The sequence below is a fragment of the Dermacentor albipictus genome, chromosome 9 (assembly GCF_038994185.2).
Source record: "Dermacentor albipictus isolate Rhodes 1998 colony chromosome 9, USDA_Dalb.pri_finalv2, whole genome shotgun sequence".
NCBI lineage: Eukaryota > Metazoa > Arthropoda > Arachnida > Ixodida > Ixodidae > Dermacentor > Dermacentor albipictus.
The window spans coordinates 15162357-15181457 of record NC_091829.1 but is presented as its reverse complement, the minus strand read 5'-3'; the positions used below and the strand labels follow the sequence as shown (position 1 = coordinate 15181457).

At 45.5% G+C, this 19101-nt stretch overlaps 2 protein-coding genes across 6 annotated transcripts in view; both read right to left on the bottom strand.

Moving 5' to 3' along the window:
* Positions 1-12052, bottom strand: part of Kank (kank) — a 79823-nt gene extending 67771 nt beyond the window's left edge. For 3 of the 4 annotated variants that reach the window (XM_065433975.1, XM_065433978.1, XM_065433977.1), the window contains exon 1: positions 11722-12051. The gene's annotated coding sequence lies outside the window, so the exon portion shown is untranslated. Of the gene's footprint in view, positions 1-11721 lie in introns of all 4 variants that reach the window. The other variant, XM_065433976.1, reaches the window with a different exon arrangement.
* A 4730-nt stretch (positions 12053-16782) lies between these two features.
* Positions 16783-19101, bottom strand: part of LOC135903652 (synergin gamma-like) — a 37739-nt gene continuing 35420 nt past the window's right edge. For both annotated transcript variants that reach the window (XM_065433973.1, XM_065433974.2), the window contains exon 12: positions 16783-18569. In XM_065433973.1, the coding sequence (XP_065290045.1) occupies positions 18351-18569 (219 nt within the window). In that variant the 3' untranslated portion in view covers positions 16783-18350. The remainder of the gene's footprint in view (positions 18570-19101) is intronic.

The window sequence follows — 19101 nt, the reverse complement described above, 5'->3', positions numbered from 1 at the left end:
AATCTTCGCATTTCGCGTGCGTTGCTCTACCAATTGAGCTACCGCGGCGCCGTTTTCCCATCCACTTTCTTGGGTATTTATGTGTCCTAGTAGAACTCTGGGAGTGTTAGCCAGCGCCACCACTCACAGACCTTGGCGGCGGACGTGGAACGTCCTTTTTGCCGCAGGGCTGATTCTTCAATCTGACCTAAACGCAATAAACGTATGGTGTTCAACTTGGCTAATGCCTCTAAATCTTGATAAAACTAACTTCATGCCTTTTACTAATCAGGCACCCCGAACATCAACATCTTACATCTTAAACGACAGCCTTGTTGAACAAGTTTCCAGCTACAAATATCTTGGCGTACACTTAACGCCTAACTTGACGTGGAATAGTCACATGAACCATATCCTAGCTTCTGCAAAGCGTTCGATTGGTTTCCTTAAATATAATCTCAAACATGCTCCCGTGCACTTACGCAAATTGGCATACACGACACCAATACGCCCTAAAATAGAGTACGCGTCAGCCATACGGGATTCCCATCAGACATACCTAATAACTGACTTAGAAGCCCTGCAGAACCGTGCTGTACGCTTCATCTTTTCAGATTATTCACGAGAAACCAGTGTAACAACATTAAAGAATCGCGCCGAGCTTGAAGCCTTGTCCCTTCGCCGTAATATAGCTCGTTTAACACTATTCCATAAGCTTTACTATCACGTATCTCTTCATAACGAGTTCACGTGTGAACCCCCAGCCATTTTTCCGCGTCGGGATCATTCTTGCCAAGTCAAATGCATCATTTGTCATTCCCTCGCCTTTGGTCAGTCATTTATACCACGCACAGCGAAAGAGTGGAATAATCTGCCATCGCACACTGTCACGGAAACGAATGCGTCGAAATTTACAGACGCTCTACGCAGTACCATGCATACCTAATATATCACGTTTCACTCCCTAATTTGTAAATTGATTTTTTTTAATGCGCCGATAACCAAAGCCTCCACGACGTTGTCATAGTTTGTACAAATCATTTAGAGTTGCTGTACTGATAACTATTCTTATTTTTATTTTTTTGTGTTTATACGTTGATGCACTGTAAATAATTTTCTTCCAGTTTTGTTTTTCTATTGTATTTACATTTACGCACTGTTTGCCTCACCGATGTAACCTTTACCCTACATAATACCCTCCCTAGAGGGCCTTTAGGGTTACTGTGAAATAAAACAAAAATGAAAAAAATACAATTCAAAAGCAGCAAGAGATGTTGAGCGAGAAGCCGACACGAAATTTCGACTGCGTGGGATGTTCGGGATCTCCTAAGAGTCTTCCGACGCAGCGCGTGGTGGTTAGAAGGCGCGACACGGCGTACGAGGGCGTGCCACTAGTTTTAGTTTTCGTCGAGTCCCAGTCAGGAATACGAGCTATTACTCCAGTCACGTAACCGAGACGACGGCAGAACCGGTTGCTTTTTTTTTTACTGCATGATATTTATATTTATTCTTTTTTTTTTGCTCTCTCTCTCTTCCGTACGCAGGAAATTTAGTCGCACGATATGGCCTCCGCTGTATAGCCTCCCAGCCCATCCTGGTACCTACCCGGAAACGGGACAGGGAGGGAATAGGAAAGAAGGAACTAACACGCTTTTTGCGTGTTTACAAACAACAGGTGGTAGGCAGTGCGCATGCGCGATAATGCGCGTCACGGCCACATCGGGCTCGCCGCAGCTGTCGCGCGCACGGGCGTTGTTGCGAAATGAAAAAAAAAAAGATTAAATTATGGGGTTTTACGTGCCAAAACCAGTTTCTGATTATGAGGCACGCCGTAGTGGAGGACTCCGGAAATTTGGACCACCTGGGGTTCTTTAACGTGCACCTAAATCTAAGTACACGGGTGTTTTCGCATTTCGCCCCCATCAAAATGCGGCCGCCATGGCCGGGATTCCATCCCGCGACCTCGTGCTCAGCAGCCCAACACCATAGCCATTGAGCAACCACGGCGGGTTGTTGCGAAATGAAAGCGCCAAACAAAATTAAAACCAGAAGCAGGAACTTTTTTTAGGGATGGGCGAATAGAATACGAATACAACACACTAACTATTCGCACGCGAAAATGAACTATTCGATCGTTTCTTTTTTTTTTCGAATATCGAGAATATTTCGCAACAACCGGCTGTTAATGTCCGGTTGCAGTTCTCCGTCTGCCAAACAAAGTATCGCAAATTAATAGAAGTGAAAAAACGACACAAGTTTTCAAAGCAATGCAGAAACAAAATTGGCGATGCAAGCTCTGTTTTCGGTTTCGTGGCGGACGCCTACATGACAATCTGATTTTTGCTTGTAGTCTGTAATTAATCACTCCTTGCAGTCTGGTTGTGTAGTAGTATACCTTCTACGCTACAACCAGTGATGCATTCCTAGCAACGGGCTCTTTTACATGTTTCTACATGCCCACAAGTCCTTCAGCAGCTTTTTCGTTTATTTTTCAATAACTTATAACGTTTTTTCAACAAACCTTTATTTAGCGTTTTTGGAAACCTAGTCGACATAGTCACGCAGCAATCATTCGTTCTTGGAACGCTTGTTTGACACCAGGCTCTAAAGATGTTGGGAGGCTTTTCGTGCAGTTATTTTAATGACAATTAGCGATATTCCCTATAAGACCGATCCTAATTGTATGCGATAGCTGGCTGTTTTTTTTTCCCACTACTTAGTACAAGCGCGGTACATAATTATGCCGAAATAACTCTTTCTGCTGTAAATATATGCGCCTGCGCTTTACTATTCAAAATTCAATTCGATATTCTATACTTACTACTATTCGTATTCGAAAAAGTTTATGTTCACCCACCTCTACAGTCTATATTTAATAGCCTGCGACAACTTAAGATATAATGCGTGCACTTTGAATAAAACGGTTTAACAACTTTTGTTCGCCCGCTGTAAGTCTTAAAAATTCTGAGGAATAATTCAGTCAAGAAGATCAAACCTGTCTGAGCAACTTTAGCGGTTGAATATTATGTAGCATCTACCTTGCACACACATCGGCAGAGCCAAACATATAGCATACATATACACAAATGCATACGAAACAAGTTGGAAGTTCTCACTTTATTTCGTAGTAATTTAGCAACCTTTCTTGCCTGCGAATCCAAACTGTGTGCATTTCTCTTGAACCTGTATGCTTGTATGCTGTCCAATTTGCTGCTACAGCCTGTAATAAAGGCTGGTGCGGTTCGTTTTTGTATGTATGTATGTATGTATGTATGTATGTATGTATGTATGTATGTATGTATGTATGTATGTATGTATGTATGTATGTACAGTGCTCACGGAATGAAACGCGTCAATTTAGGGCTAAGTAATGCGCATACTTTTGTTTCAACCGGCTGCAGTTCGTGTCACATCGACGTAATTCTGGTGCGTACACTTACATCGGAGTCCTCGTCACCTTTGGTAACCATATTCCTAGGGACATGACACGGTGCTCTCGCGTAGTTTGCACATATGTAGGATTCTACTAAATGCATCGTGTCCCATTTCATTCCGTGAGCACTGTATGTATGTATGTATGTATGTATGTATGTATGTATGTATGTATGTATGTATGTATGTATGTATGTATGTATGTATGTATGTATGTATGTATGTATGTATGTATGTATGTATGTATGTATGTATGTATGTATGTATGTATGTATGTATGTATGTATGTATGTATGTATGTATGTATGTATGTATGTATGTATGTATGTATGTATGTATGTACGTAACTAAACGAAATAAATAAATGAACACAACGAGCTTGACGACACGCCAAAACAGTGGTCAAGCGTCTGCCGTACACAGCCCGCACGAGCTGCAGGCACTTGGCATGACGATGGTATACCTTAGTAGTCTTTTGTGGATTCCCAGGCCAAGGTGCACGGATATTGTCAGGGCCGCCCCGGCCCGAAGCCTCCGACCAGACACTTCCTGTCTGCGCCCGGATCGCCGCGTAACGGCGGGCTTATATGAAGGACGCCGTACGTAGCAGAAGGCGCGTCATTAAACTTAGACCACCAGGGGATATTTAGCGCGTGCACAGGTACAGGTAATGCAAGAACGTTCTTTCGCATTCAACCCCGATGGGAATGTGACCGCCGCGGCCACGTACCGAACCTTCGACCGCGCGCAATCAACAGCGGAACGTCAGAGCGACTGAACCGTACATCGTTGCGGGGGTTTTGTTTGTTTTCTTCGTAGCAGTGGTACAGCACACATAAGCGTAGGAAAAGTCAAGAAGGGACAGGGCACAGCGCTAACTTTCAAATAGGTTAGTTGACACTGCACCATTACTTACTGAGTGTCCTGCATTTGACGCAGAACGTAAATAAAATATTAGTAAGATAGACTGAAGTGCAAGATGGCTGCACACTCAAGTGTAATTTTGTTTCCGCGAGGACGTCAAACATTTTAGATAGGTACTTGGAGTCCTGCTATAAGGTACCACCCGTGATATGGGTTTAGGGTGGTGGAGCCGTGTGGGTCGACGGGGATTGGATGACGGACAACCTGTTGCACTCCGTGTCAAGTATACCCTGTGTTACCGGGGGCGCTGCTGTTACCAGGTGGACTGCGACGTTCCCGTCTCATACACCGTACCGCGTTCGACAAGTGGCACTCGGGCTGAGCAATTCTCCAATAATGATTCATAAAGTTTGATGCGGGGAATTTTTCGTCCGTTAAAAGTAAGGCACTCGTCAGAATAAGGGGCGGTGGCGCAACCCCGCCCCGTTTCAATGGGGACGCTCACAGTATCCATCCGTCCATCGATGCAGGCAACCTTTGCAAGGCTGTATATAGGTCCGCCTGTGCAAAGCAACACTCCTCCTCTGTCCTGTCTCTTGTTGGTTTGTCCCAAGTTTATACGTGCCGTAACACTGCTACATCAACTAGTCCGCCAGCGAACATTGTTTGTTTGTTTGTTTGTTTGTTTGTTTGTTTGTTTGTTTGAGTTGTCGAAGACATCTTGCATTGGTGCCCTCTGTATGAGCAACGCGGACTTCTTTCTTTTCGATTTTGTCTGTGGACCTTCCCTCTCCCTCGCAAGAGGGCGATGTGAAGCGGAGTGTCAAGGTTCGACACCCGGGCGCCGCCATTCGAAAAGGCTGTTTTACGACTGCAGCCGAGTGGGCGTGCGAAGCTGACGCGCTACAGAGCAGCGCCAAGCGAGTCTTCGCGTGTTGGCGGCACACGAACCACCTTCACAGAGCGGCGTCATCGAGGCGGAACGGCGCTGACGTTGGTAGCCGGTCGCCTATGTACGAGGAACGCTATAAAAATACTGCACGGGGGCGGCCTCCGCAGCCGCCTACGGAGACAGCTGAAAGAACGCGCATTCATACGGGAAAACAATAAGGCAGCGCAAGTCCGCGCAAAAAAAGAAAATCTTGATTATAGAATTGTCGCGCAAAAGCGAAGACACGATTTCGCTGTTGAAACCCAGAAGACGTGTAGCAGCGGGCAAAAGTGTACGGACCACAGTCTCGCGGAGAAATAGAAAAAAATATATATATATTCGCAATTCATAAACGCCAACTGAAATCGACGAGTGTACAGCGACAGTTCGCAATGCGAAGTTCCGATTGCAGTTCTCGATTTCAAGCTAAATTCGTAGGCGGAGAAGAAAATTGGCTTTATCGCGGAATCCCTGGTTTGTATACTGCAGGTTGCCTCATGTAACTTGTGCCAAAATTTAAAAATACGCTAGTGCCACGTAGCTGCGCAGAAGAAACGTAACTTGTTTGCCGTCACTTGAAGGACGTCAGACAATTTTTTTTTGTATTTCGCCTAGTTATATAATTAGTTATTATTCATTAATTAACTTCTCAAATATTATAACAAGAGCGAAATTGACAATCATAAAATTGCAGGACATCATGAAAGATTGCCGATACATTTTTCTGTTGCTCTGTGCGTGCTAGATAAAAGGTTTTTCCAAGAAGCCCGCAAAAGCGCGCGAAAAGTGCCGCGCGACACTTTTCGCCAACATAACGTCAGACAGGGACGACAGAAAGAAAATGAAAACACCGCTTCCGCCGCCGCTGTGTAACGTTGTGCTGACCGAACCTGTCGATTTGCCCTGCAAAATACCATGTTAGTGCTACACGCAGTGGCAATGCACTGTAAAATAATTTACACCCTTAAAAGTGAAAGGGGGTGTAAATATGTCCATAACTCACACCCTTAGGATGTCCGTTAAATCAAATAACACCCTAAGGGAGAGAGGGTGAGAGACACATTTACACCTTTTTTTCACTTTTAAGGGTGTAACTTATTTTACAGTGCGCCCGGAGACATAGGCGACCGACAAGGTCACTCGCAAAGTCACATAAAAAAAAAAAAGATCAGTGGGCGATGACTTCACAAGTTGCGTTCCCGTTCCTTAAAACTTTTGCTCGTAAATGTACTTCGTGGCACCAGAAGTTCAATACGTACTGTGTGCGTATTGTGCTATTGTGTACGTACAGTGTGCTATTATTTCTAGTGCAAGACTATAGAAATCAATACGGATACAGTACCTAGCGAGAGGACACACACACGACAAACCGCCTGTACTAAACGCGCTTATTCGAAAAGATATTTCCCACGAGCTAAAAAAAAAAGAAAAAAAAGCACGCATGTGTGAAGGCGAGCTTCATTCCTGGCCGGGCTGGAACACAAATTATGACCATGCGAAGAACAGTGGCGAACAAAGCGACCGGGCAAGATGAAAATGAATTAGCCTTGAAATGCAGCCAACAAGCCATCATACCGAAATGAACTGATTCAACAAACCGCATGTAAAAAAAAAAATTAAACTCGTTTCCTGTCCAGTCTCCCCTTCTGTTTTCAGGATGGAAGAAAGCCCAAAAATTTCGCACGCGAATGTAGCATACAGGGTTGTATCAGTTAACTTTAGCCAGACAGAAAAAAGGTAATGTTGTTTGCCGTCGCTTGGAGATACTCAAACTATATTTTTTTAAATTCCACCCAATTAGAAAATTAGTCGTAATTAATCGACTTATCGAATATTATAATTAGATGAAAAGTGTCAATGAGAAAATTGCAGAGCGACATAATGTACTCCCGATACAGCGTTCTGTTTGCTCAGCACGTGCTGCATAAAAGTGTTTTTCCGAGCGTGAAAGGAGCCCACAAATTGCACGCAAAATTGCCGCGCGACAGGCCGCTCGAGGCACTTTGCGTGTGCTCGCGGGCTTCCTTCACGCTCGGAAAAACACAAGCAAACAGAACGCTGCATCGGGAGTACTTTACGTCGCTCGACAATTTTCTCATTGACACGTCCCATCTAATTATAACATTTGAGTTTATTAATTAATTAAAACTAATTATGTAATTAGGCAGAATTTTAAAAAAGATGAGTATCTCCAAGGGACGTCAAACAACTTTACGTTTGTTCTGTCCAGCTACGCGGCATTTGCATATTTGAAAACTCTGGCTAAAGTTAGCTGGAACACTCAGTATATGCGCGCGCTGACTTTTCTTTTTTTTTAAGCGCGTAATTTTTCCTTCGAACGAAAAGACCCGTCTCCACTATACGGTAATCATGGGCATGAAAAGAAAACAAAAAATACAAAAGCAGAATGCTTAGATTCGAATGAACAGCGCAGAACACCTACCGGAGTTTATAGATTCGTTATAACGATGCTCTCTATATAACGAATTAGCAATAGAAAATCTATTTCCCTTTAAGCAGCGCAGATTACTGGCCGCTGCAGCTTACATGTGAGCAGAACACGAGAAATCAGTAGCGCGAAACCGAGACTTACAGCATCCTCTACGGTGCTAAGTGAGGTGAATTAATTATGGTTCCCTATACAGCGCGCACAAACACCTGTTTGCACTCAGGCGTGCGACCCATTTTTTTTGTGTGCGTGTTGTTCTTTTAATCTGAAACCAATGACAGCGCGGCCTCGGCAATTACCCCACACAACCCCCAGCTTCCTCCTGAGTGTTCATGCGACCGTGTAATTATGACGGGGATTTCCGCATGAACGCATGGCCATGCGTCAGAGAGCGCATGGCCAGCCAGAGCCCATCGCGCTAAAGACAGCGTGATTTACGTCTTCCGGATACAGAGCAGGCGGTTTAATTTAGACGCAGAAACAGCGACGTGGAAGAGATTTCTTATGTTACAGAAGCGTGCTGTATTTTTGGCTAGTTAATTGGGTTAGGTAATATATTAACAGGAATATGGCTGTGAAGCCAAGTTGAGGTGCTGCACTATTGTTGGTAGGAGCGGGAGCAGTTTAGGAGAGAGATCAAGCAGCAGATGAAGTGGAGTGTCACGACACTTTACGCGTCACCCTCGGTTTCCTTAATAAACATGTGGAAGCCACGTAACATGCAGACAAACAAATGCATAATTTTGTTTGTTAGTTGGTTTTGCTTGTACGACTACACTGTAAAATAATTTACACCCTAAAAAGTGAAGAAGGGTGTAAATGTGTATAACTCACACACTTAGGGTGTCCGTTATAAAGATAACACCCCAAGGATGCGAGTTAGACATATTTACACCCTTTTCTTACTTTTTAGTGTGTAAATTATTTTACAGTGTACGTGCGATTCATGCATCAGGTTTTTCACGCTTCTTTTGTAACTATATTCGCCACTGTCTGGAAAACAAAAGCTGGAAGTAAACGCTCGTCCTATCGTTTACTTTTGTACTTGAATTCTGCTCACGTTGTTAATATTGTTACGGATGATTGTGTGTTTTTTTACGGAGGAAGGCTGGCAGAGATGATCGATCGGGAAGGCAGCCGTTGAAATGCTGCTTTGGTTTGGTCTGGTGCCCACAGATATGGCTCAACCCACAACGGGGGATCGGCCACGAACCGGGCGGCAGAAGTTTAAAAGGGATGAATGCTTAAATATAATTTTGTAATTGCTGCTGCTCGCCACAGGGGCTGTCGTCGCCCTCTCCTTCAACCTCTTTTTCCCGCCGCGTTACAATCCCCGTTCCGCAGACGAAGCCCGCTGGGAGAGTCATTGTTCAATGATGGGATAATAACGCTCAAGACGTGCGGTGCAAGTTGGGTTTTTGCAAACAGGGTTTTCCTAGACTGCCAACCAAGACAAGAGGCGTGTGACCACGTAAGTTAGGCCACTCAAACGATCTGAAACGGCGAACGCGTCAACATGGTGCGACAGAAACTTCGCTGCACAAGTCGCCCCTGCCTTGTGGGTTCCAAAGGCACATTAAATCGTTTATTTTTTTTTTAAAAGAAACTGACTGATGAGTGTTGTCGAACCGCTGCTTTGAGCGGTTTTGCGATGCCATCATGCGAAGACGTGTTGTCCATCCGTCGCCCGGGCTTTTTCGGTACATAGAGAAAGCGGTAGGACGGCGTCAAGGGAGGTGCGGGGCGATCGGGCATAAGGAATGCAGAAAGTGCTGTAGTAAATTCTTTCATGCTTCGCTGTGTTATGCGCATACGTGACGTCATTCCAGTTCTTTTGGTCAGAGGACGCGTACACGGCAATCATGCATGTTCGTCAGCGTTCGGTTCGTCTGTTCAGCAAGAACGCTGGTCTAGGGACGATACGGCGTTGGGTGTCGGAAATGTATACCGCACAGACGAAGCGGCTCTTCTACAGCATCGTAGACGAGCTGTCTACTGCGGTCACTTATGATCACGCGATGTGGGTCATGGCGTAGAATAACGAAACACAACAAGAAAGCTGTGACGAAAGTAGCGGTGGATAAGGGCACTGGTGCTGTTTCTGCGTACAAGTGTAAGATGGCAAACACAGACGATGACCCATCGGTTGTTGTTCGGTGACCGAGAAAAGGGGCCCAGGAGGTCGATACCAACTCATTCAAAGGGAATATCTGGAGGAATCAGTGGTTGAAGGCCTGGCGGAGCGCTTGACAGTCGCTTGTAGCGTTGGCATTGATCGCAGCTGACCACGTATTGCTTTGTTGCGTGACGCATAAAAGCACTCCTGGACACACTGTAGCGTGCAGGAGACTCCCAGATGACCGCGTGTCAGGTCATCATGCATGGCAAGCAGCACGTCCCTTCGAATGACCTTGTACGAGCACTGCTCCGATGCCTATTCCACTGGCGTCAGTGTGGATTTCGTTGGGTGAAGAAGGATCGAAGTGAGGTAGGATTGGGTCCGACATAAGTAAGAACTTCAGTTGACAGAACGACGACTCACACCCATGGCGTCCAGTTGAAGGTTACATCTTTTTGCAACAAGCGCGTCACTAAATGCACAATACCAGCGAATCTCGGTACAAAGCGGAGCAAGTACATGTACGAGCATAATGCAAGGAATGCATGTTCCAGTACTGCCCCAGTAGAGAAGAGCATATGCGGGCGACCTGATATAGCAGGGCACCGAATATGTCTGCACGCAATTACGATGACATACAGCGTGTGAATATGATGCCGGCACATAAATATGCACCATGTGTAGCTTTCCGACTGGCCACGTACGTTCGTGAAACACCTTTACGCTCGCCGCAGATGCTAACCTATATGTATATATAGCCCATTCAATGCAAACTTGGGTGTTCCCTACCGCACGTAGGGGTACGTATTGTTTGCCTGTGTTCCAGCAGGAGCGCACATTATATATGTACTACTCCAAGACACCGGCGCTTCACCGGTTGTTTTCTATCGGCAGCAAAGTTTACAAAAAAATATGAAAAAATCTTGCGAAATTATCCCCGCCACTTTCCCCACAGACGTTCAACGTATGTGGAAAAGCCAACACCATTTTCTTGTTGGTGCCCCAGTCTACCGAACCTTTAAATTACTCTCTTGATCAGGAGAGTCATCAAATCAAAATTATTCCCTCATCGATGGATCACGGACGCAGAAACTTCGCGGCAGGCAGCTTGCGAAGCTCACGCCCAGGTTTCAATGATTCGACTGCGCTTATTCGCGGATAATCAAAATGTGGCAGCTATCATCACACTCTTGCAGCAAACGCTGTTAATATAAGTCAAAACCAAGTTCGGCGTAGGTGTCACTTGCATAAGCTTCAAAACGAGCGAGCTCGTTTTTTTTTTTTTTTTTTTTTTTTTTTTTTTTTTTTTTACCGCGGCCCCGAACACGACAATCCGACGTGAAGGCCGCTCCAAGTTTGGCGGCCACCCATACGCGCACCTTCACCTCCGCGAGTCGCACGGCAACGGCTCTTTTTTTTTTTTTCCTTTTACGACCAAGAGGATCAACAGGTAGGCCAGGGGCGTATGCGCTTTTCTGGCTCCTCGCTGCTGTACTGAGATGCTAGGCTGCTGAGGCGAGCTAGAACGATGTTCTTGGAGGAGCGACCACGATCGGCTTCCCGTTCGCAGCATCAATAAGGCGCTGATGCGAGGGAGCGCACCGTGTGTGAAACCTTTGTCGTGCACAGGCCCGCCTATTCAGAACTTTTCATAAACGGAGACAGGCGCGTTAACGCGCCGTCGAGCTTTACAAGGCCACCGCTGACCGCTCTGCGCAACGCTGGCGACGGAGCAAGAACGAGAGCATTGTTTGCTAGCACCTGCACACACTTGTCGCATATGGGCTCGCCTTGAACGTTATCTTCCGCGGAGCAGGTCGTGCGCTTACGACGCACATCAACGCGTGCCGCCAAATACGAAAGGAACAACCGGCAACGAAGGGTTGACGGCGGCGCGAGCGCTGAGACGGCGGAGAAGGAGTGGGATCCCAAGTGCCTTCGCCTTACCTTAAAAGACAAATTGTCATCGGCGACCACCTGCGAATCCTTTCGGGAGGAAAACGCTGAAGGCGGCGGGAGGAGGCGGCGTATATTCCAGTTGTCACGACGCAAAACGGACAGCACACATAAGTACGGCCTGGATGCGATGTTACACGGGCCTAAGCAGAACACACACACACATACACGCACTCCTCGAGCAACACTTGTGATCCGCAACCCACTAGACTTGCTTGTTTTGCTTTAGAGGAGTGTTCGCAACTTGCGACGGAAAACGAGCGCGAAGCGGGCGAGTGGGCCGCAGTAGGCCGCCGCTACAACATCCAAGTCTGTCTATGCCTGTCACGCGTAAAACCGTGCCAGTCCTGGCGGCAAATGCAACGTTTCGACGCTAGGGTGCTCTAGGCATTGCTGTAAATAACTCATAAATTTTTTTCTCTCCCTAACGCGCTAACGCGCACATCTTGCGCAATGTTGAAAAGACAAAAAAAAGGATATATATAAACTGAGCTGATTATCTCCGTGAAATATTTCTCTGAAAGAAAATAAGAATTGTAAGCATAACCCCTGCCGCCACCACAGGTTGGCTACGAGCGCCACCAGTCGCTATCGCACACGCAGCATGCAAATATAGGCCACCGCGCGCTTTTTGAATTTGACGGAAGGCCGTATTGATCAGGAATGCAACAAACTTCATTCATTTCCAGGTTTTAGCTTTAAAGTGTAGTAAATCGGTCCGAAGCGGTGCCGTTAAACGCTGCACGTAGATCTATTTTACTACTTTATTTTGAAATTTGCAGCCCAATAGGTCCGCCACTCTTCGCCCAATCAACCGAGTTATGTCACTGCGTTTTATTCTGTGACTGCGTCGTGTCGCCGAAACCAGCGTTTCATATGGACGAAACCGTTGCCGAATCAGATAACCCACGGGACTGAGTAAATGCATTGAGTCAATTCAGTTTCCCACTTGTATTTGCGAAATATATGCTGTCCCACTAGCTGAATGCTGAATGCCGCAGAGCGCAGAATGCCGGCGTGGTGTGAGCGAGCTCTGACCAATATACGTGCGTATATACCTGTAGTCAGCAAAAACATACTACACTGGGACCACAGTGAGGTTTGCGCAGTATTTCTCCCGCGCCGATAGTTCGAATTTTCTTTAACAACGACAGTCATAACTATAGTGGCGTCTGTCGCAAGTATCGAGTAGTTTTATAAGTATGCCCACCACGTTCCTACATTCCTTGAAGATGTTTTGAAAGAGTCATAACCTTTTCCCGTGCGACAGAAAACAAATGACATTATGTACGAATGTCGTTCGTTGTAAACGACATTCGACTGCCTCTCCGACAGAGATATATATCCCGGCTGTTACCCGACGTACGAGCCGTTGCGCTGCCTGTTAATTATTGTCGACGGGATATCGATCGTCAATACTGGCATTTCCGTCGTCAGGACGGCTACAAGCTATATCTGTTTCAGGTAAAAACTTGAGTGATCCGTTTTCGCTCGCAGACTTCACCGCTTGCTCTGTGCGGCATCGCGAAGCACCAGGAAGTCACCACAACGATCCGATATCGTCGCAGCTTTTATGAGACGTAGTAACCTTTATCTCTCTCCAGCAGCGTGCGCGCGTGTGTTTGAGTGGATAAACACGGACAAGTGCGTCATCCTGCGCTCTTTCGATCGCCATGAACGAATAGCGCCATTCGCGCACATTCCCGCCCTTAACGTCCAGAAACTGCGAAGTGGGGTTATAGGGTACGCCATTAGAGGGACCATGGTTTAGACCACCTGGGGTTCTTTGTCGAGCACCCAACGCACGGCACAGGAGTGCTTTCGCATTCTGACCCCATCGGAATGTGGCTGCTGCGGCGTAGGTCTCCGAATTCAACTTGCGGCGTTTCAACTTTCGCACCCCTCCTAACCAAGGACATATCCGGCGCCGTCTCCACATGGGGGAGGGGAGATTGCTGCATGCTTAGTGCTCCCAGTTCTCCCTTATCGCGGCGCAAGTCCTTAGTTCAGCACGACCGCCGCTGGGGATGAGTCGGACTACTGCCACGTCTCGCGCGTCGCGGCCAAAGATTTCACGGCCAGCTGTGTACGCAGAGATCACTGGCGCACGTTTGAATCTCAGAGGCCATGGTCAGACTTATAGGCTGCGGACCCTTTGCAAACGATCGCCACGGGAAGACGCGTGTAGATGGAAAGAGCAGGATCCGAGCAAGTATGTGTCATGAAACCCTGAAGTCCGTAATCATTAAAGTTGCGTGATTAACGTTAACTAAATGCAGGGGCTCTGGAAGTGCATTTTGAGTGTTAGGGCAGTAGCTGGAGCTTAATTATATTTATTTTTTCGTTGTTAAATCGGTGTGTAATTTACTGTATGGAGGAGAGCTGGCTCTCAGGTTATGGGGGTGAGAGCAGCAGCCCCCTGCCATGAACCTGTGGAGGTGTTCCCACTGCACCCCGCAGTTGTAGAGCCCCTGTTTGAATGGGCTGCCACGGTAGGCAGTGCAGCAGCAGGTGCCAAGACCCGCCCTCCTCAAAGCTTCCAACAGCTTTCCCTTCTGCAGACTTTAGTTAGTGTAGATTATAGCATCAAATAAAGATTACGTTCGGAGATGCCTGTGGGCTTTGAGGAGTTCACCTTAAAGTAACACCAAAGAAAAACACTGAATTAGTGTCTATTGATAAGTATTGTTTCAAAACTTAATTCCTGTTATTTCACAGTAAGACGCTAAGTACTAAAAGAGAAACTGAATGCCACACTTTCATTTTCTGAATTTGGCACCACAACTCCCGCATTTCTACATCAGTTTAACGTCATTAATTTCAAAGCGTTCTTCTACATTTGGGCCAATGTGGTCCAGCATATCGTTTCGCTCCTCTAGAATTCAATTAAGTCAAACTTTACTCATAAAAAGCTAACTAGGCTCTAGCATATGCCGTCAAAATCCATGACGTTATGGCGAACTAGTGCAGGAACTTCAAGGCAGCATCACCAGACATTTTAGGGTGCAGCTCTCAGGCACCCATTCCTGCATTGAATATCTCTCGGCATAACCGAGCAAACGAGCACAGCGAAGAATAAAAGAGCAAATGCAGAGTGCAGCGGGGGATGAAAGACAGTGATAGCGAAGAGAGTGCGAGGAGGAAAACAGAGGAGGAGGGTGAAGCAGAACCATGAGGCGGGAAGCAGAAGAAGAGGCTATGGCGAAAGCAGGAGAAGAAAAGCGTAGTGCCGCACAAGACAGGCTCTGCAGCGATGACTGCTACGAGATGCCGCCAACGTAACACACCATCTGTTCACCGATGACATTGATAGATAAGGCATGCGGCGAGCACGTCCACCGATACCATATATGGAAACAAAGCGTTACATGAGTAGAGGTCTGTCTGCGGCGGCTGCTGTAAATTGCACCCACAAGCCACCCATGCGCTGCCTCTCACGACCTCTCGATTGGTGAGGCAGTCGCACCCCACTTCACACTGTTTGCAATGCGCCGCATGAGACAACGTGTCCACACCAGCCAAGCTACTCACAGCATTGTCTGCCTAATACAAACTGCATACCTATATAATCATACCACAAAATATTGGCAAGCATACATCTCTCACATATAGAGCTTTGCTCAAATTTCGCATTAGGGAGTACCGTAATCGGTGAATTTATTGTTTTAAAGTCTTTTCTGGCCTATCAAGCCTCCTCTCAAAGTAACAGTGGCTTTTTTTTTTGGTATTGTCGAGGCGTAATTTACAAATGCAGTAGCTTTTACCTTCAGTGTCCCTTAAAGCATACTGCTGTTCTTGACGTGTATGTATTACTAATTAAGTCGCAGCTGATATTTTTTTCTCTACTTATTACTTCACCTTAAAAAGCAATTCCTTGTACATTTACGCATGCGACCACATATCTAGTCACAGCCAGTATAATATCACTAGCAGATTTATTTGACCAATGGCAAGAAGCTTCTGCTACAGATACTGCAAGAACAATCTGGCCAATAAAAGGCCACAAAACTTTGCATAAATTTACAAACCAGTGGAACTCCCCCACGGCCCTACATTGGGTGCCAGGGGTATATGAGGAACCTACAAAGACAAGTGGATGTGACAGTGACATACAGGGTGTATTTTTTTTTTTTAGATTGTAAAGAATATTAAAAAGTAAACCGTGGAAGATAGCACAACTCTAGACATTGAGCTAGCTTACTCGTAGGCAGACAGTACTTGCATGAGAAATTGAAATGCATAATCAACTTAACTAATTTTACTAATTATGTTTCTTAATTACTTTATAGTACCATATTTCAATTTAAGAGTTGTAACCGGTGAGTTCAAAAGGCCCATTCACTTGGAATTAATTTTCAATATGACATCAGTTTCTAGATGTTAGTTCCCAAAGTTGGCAACAAAATACATGGGCGTCCCATATACTTTTGTGCTTCAATGTGTAAAACAATTTCTTTGACAAGCAAGTCGAACAACAGCGCATTTTTACCACAAGTTTGACAGATCATATCTCGAAACCAGTGCCATTCCCAGCATTCGCTCCAAGTTGCTTCACCTTGCAAAAACCCTGACTACGATTTGTAAATTGCGATACATGCCACAAAGTAATTAATTCAAAAGTTAATTATTGAAATTTTGTTACTTAGTTATCATGCATTCTGACTTCTTGTGCAAGTAATGTGCACTGTTCCGAGTGATCCAGCTCAAGGACTGCAGTTACACTACCTGCCACCAGCGATTTTGAAAAATTATGTATCATGTAAAAAAAAAAAGCACCCCGTATTCTATGATTATGTAGCATGAGAAAGCTCCTTCTTTTGTACTACAGCAACCAGGCCCAACTGTGCACAATATTGTGTGGAACTTTTTATCCACTGCAAGCTGCTGAAGTAAGCACTGATCATAATCTTACCCTTCTGTATCAAGCAGAATTCTTTACCCATACTACTCTTCAATCATACCCAGCGAAACAGCACCTGATGAAGTGTGATGCTAATATATGTATATATCTAGCTTTACGTGAAGCACAGATGTCATAGAACAGCAATCATATGCACTTGAAAAGGTTTATTTATGTACACAGTATTAACAGATCACATTTCATAGCCATTTGACTCTACACAACTGCCTACACAGTGCACAATTGGGAAGCTGTAATGCATGCCTCGCTAGCATTCATAAACACCTACTAAGGATAAATCCTTAAGCATTTGTGCACAATAACAAAAAGCCTACTCAGTCACTTAATATGGCTGGGGTGTCTCAAATGAGTCACATAAAGGGTCATGTCAACATAGTCAACATATTACAAAAGAGAACATAATATTATAAAACAACAGTTCCAATTGCTGCCTCCCCAAGTGGCAAGGTTAGCAAAAAGGATAAATAAATATGCTATTAACTATAATACCAGCTATGCTAAAAGTGTTAAGTGTAAAAATAAATGCACTAAGGCAACACGCTGCAATCTTTTTAATGCTATGCCACAGTTAAAGAATGATAAAGAGAGCAGGCCACCTCAATTCTTTATGAACACCGGTTCTCACAACATTCTGGCACAATGGGCCAAGCTAGGTACGTTTGCCAGAAGTTTGCATTAGCCTAACGTAACAGGGTCGCTCTAAATGCAAGCCAAATGCACAAGCACACAAATCATGGGTGTAATGTTAAAAACAAAGTTTGTTCCCTGATAGTTTCGCAACTTACATGTTCTCAAAATAAAAGCGTTTCGCCTTGGCTTAGCTGAAACATCCAATTGATGTCTCTGACAAGACCTTCAAATCGAGAATCAAGGAGTTCCCGACAACATTCCAATGGCTTTTATGCTTTTCCCTAAACACGCAACAGCATGCACAACAAGTTGCGGTCAATGCAAGCTAGCAGGTTACCTACACCGCTTCGATGAGAGCCCTTGCTGACCCCCCATTCTTACTATGTTTCTGCTGCTTCAACTATCTTTGCAGGCATGCTCTCGGAGCAATTAATCTGCTGTGTAAACACTGCTCTCAATTTGCAACATTACACAGTCTTTGTGAAAAGTTTCGAACGCCCCAAGCACAAGTAATTTGGGCCCCAGGGCAGGTTCGCTATTTCACATTCCACTTTCATGATGCCAACAACGCGACTTACGTCAGTCAGCAATCAGAACTTTTCTTGCTCGAAAGCCTCAGAGATAAAGAAGGGCAGTGCTCCATAATCTCCAGAACTTCAAAGAATCAGGCTTGTCACAGGAATCCCACAACAGGGCCTTGCAACAGATTCTGTCACTCATGGAGTGGCTTCGAAACATTTGACGACAACACAATCTGCTACTGCAAGGACACCACACCAAAGCATTATCTACACCATTCACAACAATGTTGGCTCAGTTTTTCAAAATAGTCATGACATCTGTGTGAGAACGAAGCCAACAGATATCCCAACTCGCAAACATTTTTTTTTCTCTCTGTAGAGCAACACCACAAATCAAGGTTCTGTTGCTGTCATTAGATGACTCATTGATTGACAATGCACCAGGCAAATACATGGTCTTGACTCTTGGGTCTGGGCAAAAAATAATTGGAGTGGGGCAGGAGGGAATGACGCAAGTATGCATGACGAGGTGTGCACCGTCTTCCTCGTTAGAGCAGTTGCACCGGAGTCACTGCAGGGAGTAGCGAGTTGACACAGTTTACCCACAGGTTGGCACATGGAGAGTGGTACTCGCGGCCGCTGTAGGAAAGTTTGGAAGATGCAATGTCAGGATTGTCAACATGTAGAAGGCACACACCACACGACTTGGCTGATTCCTCGGCGCTCGGCAGCCACCTGGAATCTTCGGCAGGAGGTACCTTCAAAGTCTGCATGCAGTAAAACATCCAAGAACTTGAGGCAGTGCGCAGGAAGAGCAGGTGCACTGAGTTCGTAAATTCAGTTTAACACAAAGTGACTCTGACATCTACGAAGACTACACTGCGACAGGGACAAAGGTGCACTAAAGACGTTCTGCTATCTGGCTGTTAGGTTAGGTTAGGTTGTGGACTGAACTCTCAGTATATAGGAATTTTTGTACTCTTCGTTTGTTAAAGCACAACTTCATGGCCAAGAACCAAACCTGGAACATTGCATTTAGCACCATTACACCCCAGGCATTGTGCTGCCACAATCATTGAACAAGCTTATCCAAATGAGGTTAACCCTTTGACGGTCAATGACGTAAATATACGGCGCCGCGAACAAGTCCGAAAATGGTCGATGCCGTATATTTACGACACTGTCTGTACCTTTAAAAAGCGCGCCAATTTCCCAACTTTTTCTTTTCTGTCATGTGCTGCCACTATGTGGGGATACAGAGAATCTTTTTTCACGCGCCTACCTCTCTCGGTTTTCGTT